Source organism: Coregonus lavaretus (genome assembly GCF_964263955.1).
Source record: "Coregonus lavaretus genome assembly, chromosome: 12".
In the NCBI taxonomy this organism is placed as follows: Eukaryota; Metazoa; Chordata; class Actinopteri; order Salmoniformes; family Salmonidae; genus Coregonus; species Coregonus lavaretus.
Window position 1 is genome coordinate 13432880 of NC_139999.1, and position 14894 is coordinate 13447773.

Here is a 14894-nt window from a genome sequence, read left to right on the forward strand (position 1 = left end):
TATCAAGGCAGCTGAGGCCAGATAAGTATTTGAGCCGATGTGCATCTTCCGCTGAGCACAGCAAAGTCCTCCTAAACCTAAAAAAGGTTAGGTCACTCATACGCCCATGTACCCCTGCATCTCGCTCCCCCTGCCCCAGGAGTCTTCTCTCCTTGTGCCCTATTGGCCATCCCTGATCAGGTGAACAGAGGATGCCTAAAATCTTCTCTGACTTGAAAACACTCCATAATTCGCCTCTCCGGTGTTCGTGAAAAGCAGTTGACGTGCCAGCTGCGTAGTTGGCGGCACCACCCTGGCTGAAACCGGGGTGTGAGCATGGGGGCCGGAGCGAGCGCAGAGGATAAGCACTCCAAAGAACTGGAGAAGAAACTCAAGGAGGACGCAGAGAAGGATGCCAGAACAGTCAAGCTGCTGCTTCTGGGTAATGTCTGCATGTCTGGTCCTCTGGTCCTCTGGCCCTCTGGCCCTCTGGTCCTCTGGCCCTCTGGTCCTCTGGCCCTCTGGTCCTCTGCTCTGGGGAAGGCCTGGGTGGAGGGTGTTCTATGGGGTGTCTCATCATAACCTGGGATCCAGACTATACACTAAATGAGTCATAGGCTCTAAGGCCCTATGTGACTGTCCAGTGATTGGCTTGAGTCTTATCTGGTCAAAGGTCTGCTGCTCGGGATGGCTTTCATGGTATGTAATAGAAACGTGAAAAGGTTTCTTTGTGAAAAGCAACCTTTTGACCCTAAGTGTGTAATCCCATGTTTATATTGCTGAGTAGACTCTACTACACTCTTAGAAAAAATCCAGCTTTTTGGTTCCAGATAGAACTCTTTTGGGTTCCATGTAGAACCCTCTGTGGAAAGGATTCTACCTGGAACCAAACGGGTTCTACCTGGAACCTAAAAGCGTTCTTCCAAGGGTTCTCCTATGGGGACAGCCCAAAGAACCCTTTTAGGTTCTGGATAGTACCTTTTTTTCTAAGAGTGTAGGGATGGGGTGTCACGCCCTGGCTCTGGGGACTCTAGTATGTTGAGCCAGGGTGTGAGTTTTCATGTGTGTTGGTTCTAGTTGTTGTATATCTATGTTGGCCAGGGTGGCTCCCAATCGGAGACGGCTGTAGCTCGTTGTCTCTGATTGGGAGTCATACTGAGGTAGCCGTTAGGCATTCATTCATTGTGGTTTCTTGTTCCGTGTTGGTTTGTGTATGTAACCAGGGACGTCACGTTTTCGTTTTGTTGTTTTGATCGTGTGATCATTATATAAATAAATATGTTCGCATTCAACGCTGCGCCTTGGTCCTCCTCTCTCACCGACGATCGTGACAGAAGAAACCACCAAGACTGGACCAAGCAGCGTGTCCAGGAGCCATCGCCAGGGAGATCTCTAGCAGATCTCCTTCGCCTCCTCGACTGGGTCAAGCCGGGTGAGGAAGAGAAGGGCTTGACATGGAAGCAGAAGGGCGAAAGGCTGGCGAGGGACATGGAGACCTGGTCCACGGGTAGGAGAGACGCCCAGAAATTTTTTAGGGGGGGGCTAACGCCGTGGACGACGGGCCAGCAGGAGACTGCGGCAGAGCGGCCCAGCGGGTTGGCAGAGGAGGCCGCCAGGTTACGGGGGCCACTGGTCGAAGAGGGGATGGAAGGTGTAGAGGCACGGCGAGAGGTACTGGGGTGTGTTACCAGTCCGGTCCGGCCCATTCCAGATCCCTGCGTAGGACCAGTGGTGTGTGTCCCCAGTACGGTCCGGCCTGTTCCTGCTCCCCGTACCAGGCCAATGGTGTGCGTCGTCAGCCCGGCTCGGCCCGTTCCTGCTCCCCGCACCAAGTCAGTGGTGCGCTTCGTCAGCCCGGCTCGGCCTGTTCCTGCTCCCCGCACCAAGTCAGTGGTGCGCTTCGTCAGCCCGGCTCGGCCCGTTCCTGCTCCCCGCACCAAGTCAGTGGTGCACTTCGTCAGCCCGGCTCAGCCCGTTCCTGCTCCCCGCACCAAGTCAGTGGTGCGCTTCGTCAGCCCGGCTCGGCCCGTTCCTGCTCCCCGCACCAAGTCAGTGGTGCGCTTCGTCAGCCCGGCTCGGCCCGTTCCTGCTCCCCGCACCAAGTCAGTGGTGCGTTTCGTCAGCCCGGTTCGGCCCGCTCCTGCTCCCAGCACCAAGTCAGGGGTGCGTTTCGTCAGCCCGGCTCGGGCCGTTCATGCTCCCCACACCAAGCCAGTGGTGTGCGTCGTCAGTCCGGCACAGCCCGTGCCTGTTCCACTGGTGCCTGGTTCAGCACGGGTCAGCTGCTTCACGCCGGAGCTAGAGCAATCCGCTCCACCAGTGTGCAGTCCAGCTCCGGTCAGCAGGGCCAGACCGGACCAGGGGTACTTTGGGGGGTTAGAGAGCGAGTGGGGATCATGCCCGGAGCCGGATCCGCCGCCAAGGCGGAGTGCCCACCCGGTCCCTCCCCTGTGGTATTTGGTTGGCGCGGTCGGAGTCCGCGCCTTTAGGGGGGGGTACTGTCACGCCCTGGCTCTGGGGACTCTAGTATGTTGAGCCAGGGTGTGAGTTTTCATGTGTGTTGGTTCTAGTTGTTGTATATCTATGTTGGCCAGGGTGGCTCCCAATCGGAGACGGCTGTAGCTCGTTGTCTCTGATTGGGAGTCATACTTAGGTAGCCGTTAGGCATTCATTCATTGTGGTTTCTTGTTCCGTGTTGGTTTGTGTATGTAACCAGGGACGTCACGTTTTCGTTTTGTTGTTTTGATCGTGTGATCATTATATAAATAAATATGTTTGCATTCAACGCTGCGCCTTGGTCCTCCTCTCTCACCGACGATCGTGACAGAAGAAACCACCAAGACTGGACCAAGCAGCGTGTCCAGGAGCCATCGCCAGGGAGATCTCTAGCAGATCTCCTTCGCCTCCTCGACTGGGTCAAGCCGGGTGAGGAAGAGAAGGGCTTGACATGGAAGCAGAAGGGCGAAAGGCTGGCGAGGGACATGGAGACCTGGTCCACGGGTAGGAGAGACGGCCAGAAATTTTTTAGGGGGGGGCTAACGCCGTGGACGACGGGCCAGCAGGAGACCGCGGCAGAGCGGCCCAGCGGGTTGGCAGAGGAGGCCGCCAGGTTACGGGGGCCACTGGTCGAAGAGGGGATGGAAGGTGTAGAGGCACGGCGAGAGGTACTGGGGTGTGTTACCAGTCCGGTCCGGCCCATTCCAGATCCCTGCGTAGGACCAGTGGTGTGTGTCCCCAGTACGGTCCGGCCTGTTCCTGCTCCCCGCACCAAGTCAGTGGTGCGCTTCGTCAGCCCGGCTCGGCCTGTTCCTGCTCCCCGCACCAAGTCAGTGGTGCGCTTCGTCAGCCCGGCTCGGCCCGTTCCTGCTCCCCGCACCAAGTCAGTGGTGCACTTCGTCAGCCCGGCTCGGCCCGTTCCTGCTCCCCGCACCAAGTCAGTGGTGCGCTTCGTCAGCCCGGCTCGGCCCGTTCCTGCTCCCCGCACCAAGTCAGTGGTGCGCTTCGTCAGCCCGGCTCGGCCCGTCCCTGCTCCCCGCACCAAGTCAGTGGTGCGTTTCGTCAGCCCGGTTCGGCCCGCTCCTGCTCCCAGCACCAAGTCAGGGGTGCGTTTCGTCAGCCCGGCTCGGGCCGTTCATGCTCCCCACACCAAGCCAGTGGTGTGCGTCGTCAGTCCGGCACAGCCCGTGCCTGTTCCACTGGTGCCTGGTTCAGCACGGGTCAGCTGCTTCACGCCGGAGCTAGAGCAATCCGCTCCACCAGTGTGCAGTCCAGCTCCGGTCAGCAGGGCCAGACCGGACCAGGGGTACTTTGGGGGGTTAGAGAGCAAGTGGGGATCATGCCCGGAGCCGGATCCGCCGCCAAGGCGGAGTGCCCACCCGGTCCCTCCCCTGTGGTATTTGGTTGGCGCGGTCGGAGTCCGCGCCTTTAGGGGGGGGTACTGTCACGCCCTGGCTCTGGGGACTCTAGTATGTTGAGCCAGGGTGTGAGTTTTCATGTGTGTTGGTTCTAGTTGTTGTATATCTATGTTGGCCAGGGTGGCTCCCAATCGGAGACGGCTGTAGCTCGTTGTCTCTGATTGGGAGTCATACTGAGGTAGCCGTTAGGCATTCATTCATTGTGGTTTCTTGTTCCGTGTTGGTTTGTGTATGTAACCAGGGACGTCACGTTTTCGTTTTGTTGTTTTGATCGTGTGATCATTATATAAATAAATATGTTTGCATTCAACGCTGCGCCTTGGTCCTCCTCTCTCACCGACGATCGTGACATGGGGATAGAGATTGTTTTGTTCTCTATCGTTTAGCTTTGAGAGAGATGTGAAGATCATGTCCATAGTAGTCTCCTGTGGTGTTGAATAATACAGGTGTGTAGACAGAAACGACGATATCTTGTCTCTTCGTATTATATTGTTAATCACGCAGTTACACTTCCAATGGTCTGAGCCCTAAATCAAATGGGATTATAATTTAGACTTTACCAGCCTTGCAAACTCTATATTAATTGAAGAGATAATTACGCTCATTATTTTGTCATTATTTGGGATCAATCAAGGTAAATGTCAAAGCTAATAGGATTACTATGCCAATACATTTACCCTCTGGTCGACATATGCTAAATCGACTGAAAATGCTGATATTCAGAGGCACTACATTTTGCATCAGCAACATTGGTGAAGCTAAGCATCCTTGGTCACTCTGCAGGATCCCGAGGCTGTAGCTTATCCCCTCTGGCTTTCACACTATTGTTCTAAACACTTTAGTAATTACTCACCTCAATCCCCTGGTAATCCTCAAACAACAATTATTGCTGTACAGAAGGCTTAATCACACCCTACTGCACACACACACCTTAATTACCACAGGGTACTCTCTGTTCACCCATGACTGCATGGCCAGGCACGACTCCAACACCATCATTAAGTTTGCCGATGACACAACAGTGGTAGGCCTGATCACCGACAATGATGAGACAGCCTATAGGGAGGAGGTCAGAGACCTGGCAGTGTGGTGCCAGGATAACAACCTCTCCCTCAACGTGATCAATATAAAGAAGATGATTGTGGACTACAGGAAAAAGAAGAGGACCGAGCACGCCCCCATTCTCATCGACGGGGCTGTAGTGGAGCAGGTTGAGAGCTTCAAGTTCCTTGGTGTCCACATCACCAACAAACTAACATGGTCCAAGCACACCAAGACAGTCGTGAAGAGGGCACAACAAAACCTATTCCCCCTAAGGAGACTGAAAATATTTTGCATAGGTCCTCAGATCCTCAAAAGGTTCTACAGCTGCACCATCGAGAGCATCCTGACTGGTTGCATCACTGCCTGGTATGGCAACTGCTCGGCCTCCGACCCCAAGGCACTACAGAGGGTAGTGCGTATGGCCCAGTACATCACTGGGGCCAAGCTTCCTGCCATCAAGGATCTCTATACCGGTACCCCCTGTATATAGCCTCGCTATTGTTATTTTTACTGCTGCTCTTTAATTATTTGTTATTTTATTTCGTATTATTTTATATTGTATTTCTTTGTGATTTTTTGGGTATTCTTTCTTAAAACTGCATTGTTGGTTAAGGGCTTGTAAGTAAGCATTTCACTGTAAGGTCTACACCTGTTGTATTTGGCGCATGTGACAAATAACATTTTATTTTATTTGTCTCTCTCCCTGACCCTGCTATCAATCATTCAATCAAATGCATTTTATAAAGTCCTTTTTACATAAGCAGTTGTCACAAAGTTCTTTACAGATACCCGGCCAACTAATAACCATGATGGCTATAGAGGGCAGCAGGGTCAACTAATAACCATGATGGCTATAGAGGGCAGCAGGGTCAACTAATAACCATGATGGCTATAGAGGGCAGCAGGGTCAACTAATAACCATGATGGCTATAGAGGGCAGCAGGGTCAACTAATAACCATGATGGCTATAGAGGGGCAGCATGGTCAACTAATAACCATGATGGCTATAGAGGGGCAGCAGGGTCAACTAATAACCATGATGGCTATAGAGGGGCAGCATGGTCAACTAATAACCATGATGGCTGTAGAGGGGCAGCAGGGTCAACTAATAACCATGATGGCTATAGAGGGCAGCAGGATCAACTAATAACCATGATGGCTATAGAGGGGCAGCAGGGTCAACTAATAACCATGATGGCTATAGAGGGGCAGCAGGGTCAACTAATAACCATGATGGCTATAGAGGGCAGCAGGGTCAACTAATAACCATGATGGCTATAGAGGGGCAGCAGGGTCAACTAATAACCATGATGGCTATAGAGGGGCAGCAGGGTCAACTAATAACCATGATGGCTATAGAGGGCAGCAGGGTCAACTAATAACCATGATGGCTATAGAGGGGCAGCTGGGTCAACTAATAACCATGATGGCTAGAGGGGCAGCAGGGTCAACTAATAACCATGATGGCTAGAGGGGCAGCAGGGTCAACTAATAACCATGATGGCTATAGAGGGCAGCAGGGTCAACTAATAACCATGATGGCTATAGAGGGGCAGCAGGGTCAACTAATAACCATGATGGCTATAGAGGGGCAGCAGGGTCAACTAATAACCATGATGGCTATAGAGGGGCAGCAGGGTCAACTAATAACCATGATGGCTATAGAGGGCAGCAGGGTCAACTAATAACCATGATGGCTATAGAGGGGCAGCTGGGTCAACTAATAACCATGATGGCTAGAGGGGCAGCAGGGTCAACTAATAACCATGATGGCTAGAGGGGCAGCAGGGTCAACTAATAACCATGATGGCTATAGAGGGCAGCAGGGTCAACTAATAACCATGATGGCTATAGAGGGGCAGCAGGGTCAACTAATAACCATGATGGCTATAGAGGGGCAGCATGGTCAACTAATAACCATGATGGCTATAGAGGGCAGCAGGGTCAACTAATAACCATGATGGCTATAGAGGGGCAGCAGGGTCAACTAATAACCATGATGGCTAGAGGGGCAGCAGGGTCAACTAATAACCATGATGGCTATTAATAACCATGATGGCTATAGAGGGGCAGCAGGGTCAACTAATAACCATGATGGCTAGAGGGGCAGCAGGGTCAACTAATAACCATGATGGCTAGAGGGGCAGCAGGGTCAACTAATAACCATGATGGCTATAGAGGGCGCAGCAGGAAAGTGAGTCATACTGTATCTCTGTGACAATATAGGTCAGGGGTAAAGTTCTTCCTGGCATCAGCTTTGAAGGGGCTTAGGACAGGCGTAATGAGCTTGGTGCCCTTGTGTGGATCCTCTGTGGGCCAAGGCACACACCAACTCAACAGGGAGGACCATAACAGGACAGGAAAGAAAATGGAGGGAATAGTAGGAGAGGAATGTCAAAGAAAGGGGGAAAAGGTGAAAAGTGAAATAGAATAAGGGAGTACACTTTAGGACCTGTCACTTCCTTGTTTGCCCCTTGTTTTTGTAATCCAGGTCTAAGATAGTTTAACACTGCAGCCCAGTGGTCATGTTTGGTACTATAAATGTGATGCCTGCTTTCCATATGGAGACTGATCTACACCCTCCCAAAACCTCTCCATGCAGCAGATCATGGTCTCCTACCACAGGCTGTCATTTATATAACAGTACCTGAGATCTAAATAAGTGTACTGCGGTCCTCTAAACCTTTTTCCCCACTTGTGTATATGTGCTGGAGAATCAGGAAAGAGCACAATCGTCAAACAGATGAAGTGAGTCTAGTAACACTATTGTACCAAGTTCAATGTCATAAAACGGATCAGTGACTCAAAGATCAAATTAATTTGTGGCTTCTTGTGTTCTCACAACAGAATGATCCATCAAGATGGTTACTCTCTTGAAGAGTCTATGGAGTTTGTTACCATCATCTACAGCAACACCCTTCAGTCCATTATGGCCATTGTAAAGGGTATGACTCAACTCAACATTGGCTATGGTGACTCTGCTCAGCAGGTAGCTACTGAGTGTCTACAGCAGGGTTTCCCAAACTCGGTCCTGTGTTTTTGTACTTGCTTGTGTCTGTATGTGTGTGTGTCTGTAGGACGACTCCAGGAAGCTCGTGCACCTGGCAGACACCATTGAGGAGGGCTCCATGCCCAAGGAGCTGTCTGACATCATCGTCTGGCTGTGGAAGGACACTGGTATCCAGGCATGCTACGACAGGGCCTCTGATTATCAGTTTAACGACTCTGCTGGATAGTAGGTTCACTCTCCTGGACTGGACCATCCCCATCCCTGTTCCCTTTTCCCCATGACAGCACTACCATCATATCTACAAAGGGCTGGTTTCCCAGACACATATTAAGCTTAGTTCTGGACTAAAACACTCTTTGAATGAAGGATCTCCATTGAGAATGCTTTTTAGTCCAGGACCAGGCTCTGTGTCTGGGAAACCAGCCCCTAAGAGCTTTGTCCTCTCTTACTAGTGTGTTGATTTACCAGATGAAGGAAGGAGGTTGTTCATAACCTCTCTCTCTGTGTCCCACCTAGCTATCTGAATGACTTGGAGAGGCTGGTCCAGCCTGGATATATCCCCACTGAGCAGGACATGTTGAGATCCAGGGTGAAGACAACTGGTATCATAGAGACCCAGTTTGGCTTAAAAGATCTCAACTTCAGGTGAGGCTAAAAACACAACGCAAGACAATTATACCTTCATTAATCCCCATTGATCAGAATCACAAACACACTGAAAAGCAACAATTATCTTTAAGTAATCCAATGAGCTTAGATGACAATAACATTGTAATAATATAGTAATAACATTGGCGATCAACACTGACATTGACATATGCCTCTCTCTCGCTGTCCTGCAGGATGTTTGACGTGGGCGGCCAGCGCTCAGAGAGGAAGAAATGGATCCACTGCTTTGAGGGTGTGACCTGTATTATATTAATCGCTGCTCTGAGCGCCTACGACATGGTGCTAGTGGAGGATGACGAAGTGGTGAGATGATGATATCATCATCATCATACACACTAGACTGAAGGAGTCACTGTAGGATGAAGTGGTGAGATATCATCATAGACACTAGATTGAGGTAGTCACTGTAGGAGGAAGTGGTGAGATATCAGCATCATAGACACTAGATTCAGGTAGTCACTGTAGGATGAAGTGGTGAGATATCATCATAGACACTAGATTGAGGGAGTCACTGTAGGATGAAGTGGTGAGATATCATCATAGACACTAGATTGAGGTAGTCATTGTAGGAGGAAGTGGTGAGATATCAGCATCATAGACACTAGATTCAGGTAGTCACTGTAGGATGAAGTGGTGAGATATCATCATAGACACTAGATTGAGGTAGTCACTGTAGGAGGAAGTGGTGAGATATCAGCATCATACACACTAGATTGAAGGAGTCACTGTAGGATGAAGTGGTGAGATATCAGCATCATAGACACTAGATTGAAGTAGTCACTGTAGGAGGAAGTGGTGAAATATCAGTATCATAGACACTAGATTGAGGTAGTCACTGCATTGTCTCACGTCAGATAGCGCAGCGGCCGTCTGCACTGATGGCTCCTGGAGATGCTTGTCTCATTAGAATGATGCCATCTGACGGAAGACAATGGTAATCACTGTGGCACTGTATGGACAAAGTAGTGGCTTTGTGGTCTCATGGAGAGATTAATTGTAGAGAAATTAGTTTAATTAGCTTATTTCATGCATGTAATCGATTTGTCCCTCTTTTGTGTGATTCTCTCCTCATGAAGAACCGAATGCACGAGAGTCTCCACCTGTTCAACAGTATCTGCAACCACCGCTACTTTATTGCCACCTCCATTGTACTCTTCCTCAACAAGAAAGACGTCTTCACCGAGAAGATCAAGAAGGCTCACCTCAGCATGTGCTTCCCCGACTACGACTGTGGGCTCACAACAGCAGATCTGTCACTGGCCTATTCTTTTTGGAACACTGTGTTTTCGCAATGTTCTTTTGATGTTAGACCAATGTTAGAGCTTAACTATTGCATAGTGTTTGTCATCCGTAGCATAAGCCAGCTTTGATTTCAGTTCTGTTGAGTCTTTTGACAGTATTGTAAGTATTATTTCCCTAAATGTTGTTTGATTCCCTGTAGGCCCCAACACGTATGAGGATGCTGGTATCTACAGTGGGGGAAAAAAGTATTTAGTCAGCCACCAATTGTGCAAGTTCTCCCACTTAAAAAGATGAGAGAGGCCTGTAATTTTCATCATAGGTACACGTCAACTATGACAGACAAATTGAGAAAAAAAATCCAGAAAATCACATTGTAGGATTTTTTATGAATTTATTTGCAAATTATGGTGGAAAATAAGTATTTGATCACCTACAAACAAGCAAGATTTCTGGCTCTCACAGACCTGTAACTTCTTCTTTAAGAGGCTCCTCTGTCCTCCACTCGTTACCTGTATTAATGGCACCTGTTTGAACTTGTTATCAGTATAAAAGACACCTGTCCACAACCTCAAACAGTCACACTCCAAACTCCACTATGGCCAAGACCAAAGAGCTGTCAAAGGACACCAGAAACACAATTGTAGACCTGCACCAGGCTGGGAAGACTGAATCTGCAATAGGTAAGCAGCTTGGTTTGAAGAAATCAACTGTGGGAGCAATTATTAGGAAATGGAAGACATACAAGACCACTGATAATCTCCCTCGATCTGGGGCTCCACGCAAGATCTCACCCCGTGGGGTCAAAATGATCACAAGAACGGTGAGCAAAAATCCCAGAACCACACAGGGGGACCTAGTGAATGACCTGCAGAGAGCTGGGACCAAAGTAACAAAGCCTACCATCAGTAACACACTACGCCGCCAGGGACTCAAATCCTGCAGTGCCAGATGTGTCCCCCTGCTTAAGCCAGTACATGTCCAGGCCCATCTGAAGTTTGCTAGAGTGCATTTGGATGATCCAGAAGAGGATTGGGAGAATGTCATATGGTCAGAGGAAACCAAAATATAACTTTTTGGTAAAAACTCAACTCGTCGTGTTTGGAGGACAAAGAATGCTGAGTTGCATCCAAAGAACACCATACCTACTGTGAAGCATGGGGGTGGAAACATCATGCTTTGGGGCTGTTTTTCTGCAAAGGGACCAGGACGACTGATCCGTGTAAAGGAAAGAATGAATGGGGCCATGTATCGTGAGATTTTGAGTGAAAACCTCCTTCCATCAGCAAGGGCATTGAAGATGAAACGTGGCTGGGTCTTTCAGCATGACAATGATCCCAAACACACCGCCCGGGCAACGAAGGAGTGGCTTCGTAAGAAGCATTTCAAGGTCCTGGAGTGGCCTAGCCAGTCTCCAGATCTCAACCCCATAGAAAATCTTTGGAGGGAGTTGAAAGTCTGTGTTGCCCAGCGACAGCCCCAAAACATCACTGCTCTAGAGGAGATCTGCATGGAGGAATGGGCCAAAATACCAGCAACAGTGTGTGAAAACCTTGTGAAGACTTACAGAAAACGTTTGACCTGTGTCATTGCCAACAAAGGGTATATAGCAAAGTATTGAGAAACTTTTGTTATTGACCAAATACTTATTTTCCACCATAATTTGCAAATAAATTCATAAAAAATCCTACAATGTGATTTTCTGAAAAAAATAATCTCATTTTGTCTGTCATAGTTGACGTGTACCTATGATGAAAATTACAGGCCTCTCTCATCTTTTTAAGTGGGAGAACTTGCACAATTGGTGGCTGACTAAATACTTTTTTCCCCCACTGTACATCAAACTCCAGTTCCTGGACCTGAACTTGCAGCGAGATATCAAGGAGGTCTACTCACATATGACCTGTGCCACAGACACAGAGAACGTTAAGTTTGTGTTTGACGCCGTAACTGACATCATCATCATCAAAGAACATCTAAAAAGCTGTGGTCTCTTCTAAGAGCCACATTGTACAGCCGTATAGGTGAGTGGAACTCTTCTGACCTAGACTATACCAAGACACTGAGAGATTGTCTGCCTCTGGGATAATACTCTGCCCATTGAATCCAAAAGCCCCATAGTTAACTATAGTTTACCTGGAAGGGGCCACACACAACTCACTATGAATCAGCACATAATTTCTCTGTCACTCACCCAATGGCACACACTTTGTTATTTCCTCTAAACACTCCTCTGTCCGTTTCAGGCTGTTGGTTTACCACCTAACTCCTATCCCCTCCCCCTTTCAAACTGCGGGCAACAATCTCCTCAAGAAGACCAGACGAAGGGGACCAAGATGAGAAACTGTCTCTACAAGCTACCATTCTCCAATAAAATACTACATGCACACACACACACACAGACATGAATTCATACAGTCCAACGCAGCATCATAACCAAAGACAATTCAGTTCATTTGAGACCTTGATGAGACCTAAACAAGGTGTAATGTCAAAGTAAGAGGATCTATCCTGTACATATGTATGTTATAAGTCGATCATAATCAAGCTATCATCCTTTCTTAAAAGTCTGGAATAGGAACTCCTCATCATTACAGTGCTATGCAAACTGTAGTTAAAACATCGACCCTTCTATCAGCAGAAAGTGCTTCTTCTCCCAGACAGTAAATGTGAATAGGTGTAAGGTAATGTATCATCGCTACGCTCCAGTAACTGGCATATAAAGCCATAAGAGACAGAAACAAGATGGCCTCCACCTGCACACGCAATTCAACTTGTGTTATGATAAGTTACAAAACCCATTCATCAGCAAAAATGGGTTTTAAATGTAGATAAGGCACTAGAACAAAGACTGAGCTGTTAAGTATAGAGGGCACAACATGAAAGACCTCAAGCTACTGGAGAGGACCAATGTCATGAAGCTACTGGAGAGGACCAATGTCATGAAGCTACTGGAGAGGACCAATGTCATGAAGCTACTGGAGAGGACCAATGTCATGAGATCGGACCAGTTCATTCTTATATGTCAAACATCAAAGAATTGTAAGGGTAACTTGTACAGTGAGGGAAAAAAGTATTTGATCCCCTGCTGATTTTGTACGTTTGCCCACTGACAAAGAAATGATCAGTCTATAATTCTAATGGTAGGTTTATTTGAACAGTGAGAGACAGAATAACAACAAAAAAATGTATGTCAAAAATGTTATAAATTGATTTGCGTTTTAATGAGGGAAATAAGTATTTGACCCCCTCTCAATCAGAAAGATTTCTGGCTCCCAGGTGTCTTTTATACAGGTAACGAGCTGAGATTAGGAGCACACTCTTAAAGGGAGTGCTCCTAATCTCAGTTTGTTACCTGTATAAAAGACGCCTGTCCACAGAAGCAATCAATCAATCAGATTCCAAACTCTCCACCATAGCCAAGACCAAAGAGCTCTCCAAGGATGTCAGGGACAAGATTGTAGACCTACACAAGGCTGGAATGGGCTACAAGACCATCGCCAAGCAGCTTGGTGAGAAGGTGACAACAGTTGGTGCGATTATTCGCAAATAATAATAATAATATGCCATTTAGCAGACGCTTTTATCCAAAGCGACTTACAGTCATGCGTGCATAAATTTTTGTGTATGGGTGGTCCCGGGGATCGAACCCACTACCTTGGCGTTACAAGCGCCGTGCTCTACCAGCTGAGCTACAGAGGACCACAGTATGGAAGAAACACAATGGAAGAAACACAAAAGAACTGTCAATCTCCCTCGGCCTGGGGCTCCATGCAAGATCTCACCTCGTGGAGTTGCAATGATCATGAGAACGGTGAGGAATCAGCCCAGAACTACACGGGAGGATCTTGTCAATGATCTCAAGGCAGCTAGGACAATAGTCACCAAGAAAACAATTGGTAACACACTACGCCGTGAAGGACTGAAATCCTGCAGCGCCCGCAAGGTCCCCCTACTCAAGAAAGCACATATACAGGGCCGTCTGAAGTTTGCCAATGAACATCTGAATGATTCAGAGAACTGGGTGAAAGTGTTGTGGTCAGATGAGACCAAAATCGAGCTCTTTGGCATCAACTCAACTCGCCGTGTTTGGAGGAGGAGGAATGCTGCCTATGACCCCAAGAACACCACCCCCACCGTCAAACATGGAGGTGGAAACATTATGCTTTGGGGGTGATTTTCTGCTAAGGGGACAGGACAACTTCACCGCATCAAAGGGACGATGGACGGGGCCATGTACTGTCAAATCTTGGGTGAGAACCTCCTTCCCTCAGCCAGGGCATTGAAAATGGGTTGTGGATGGGTATTCCAGCATGACAATGACCCAAAACACACGGCCAAGGCAACAAAGGAGTGGCTCAAGAAGAAGCACATTAAGATCCTGGAGTGGCCTAGCCAGTCTCCAGACCTTAATCCCATAGAAAATCTGTGGAGGGAGCTGAAGGTTCGAGTTGCCAAACGTCAGCCTCGACACCTTAATGACTTGGAGAAGATCTGCAAAGAGGAGTGGAACAAAATACCTCCTGAGATGTGTGCAAACCTGGTGGCCAACTACAAGAAACGTCTGACCTCTGTGATAAGTCATGTTTTGCAGAGGGGTCAAATACTTATTTCCCTCATTAAAACGCAAATCAATTTATAACATTTTTGACATGCGTTTTTCTGGATTTTTTTGTTGTTATTCTGTCTCTCACTGTTCAAATAAATCTACCATTAAAATTATAGACAGATCATTTCTTTGTCAGTGGGCAAACGTACAAAATCAGCAGGGGATCAAATACTTTTTTCCCCTCACTGTACGTAGATCTCTTTAACTGACGAGCGACTGCAGTAAAGATGCAGTGTTTAAGTCTGTAGCTTGGTCACAAACTCATTTGAAACTCTTGTAGGTCTTTGGGCCACACATTCTGGACAGAAGAAGAAGAAAAAGGATGTTCTTGTGAAATGTGAATCAGAAATTAAAGTTATTAAAAGCTTCTGTAGAAAACAAACCTCTTTGTGAAGTACTTATTGAATAAATTCCCCTCAGTATTGTCATG

General features: G+C 48.0%; 1 protein-coding gene across 3 annotated transcripts; it reads left to right on the top strand.

Moving 5' to 3' along the window:
- Positions 1–315: 315 nt before the first annotated feature.
- Positions 316–11855, top strand: LOC311137839 (guanine nucleotide-binding protein G(t) subunit alpha-1-like; the record flags this gene model as incomplete). 3 transcript variants are annotated; one of them, XM_084172438.1, is made up of 9 exons in its annotated part: positions 316–421; positions 7643–7685; positions 7785–7926; positions 8015–8172; positions 8464–8592; positions 8790–8919; positions 9693–9846; positions 10058–10090; positions 11689–11855. In XM_084172438.1, 9 exons carry the CDS (start codon positions 316–318, stop codon positions 11853–11855), a joined length of 1062 nt encoding a protein of 353 aa, XP_084028564.1. The 3 variants fall into 3 exon arrangements, with proteins under 3 accessions (XP_084028564.1, XP_084028565.1, XP_084028566.1); XM_084172439.1 differs by having other exon boundaries at positions 10058–10081; positions 11686–11855; XM_084172440.1 differs by having other exon boundaries at positions 10058–10081.
- Between the last annotated feature and the right edge of the window lie 3039 nt (positions 11856–14894).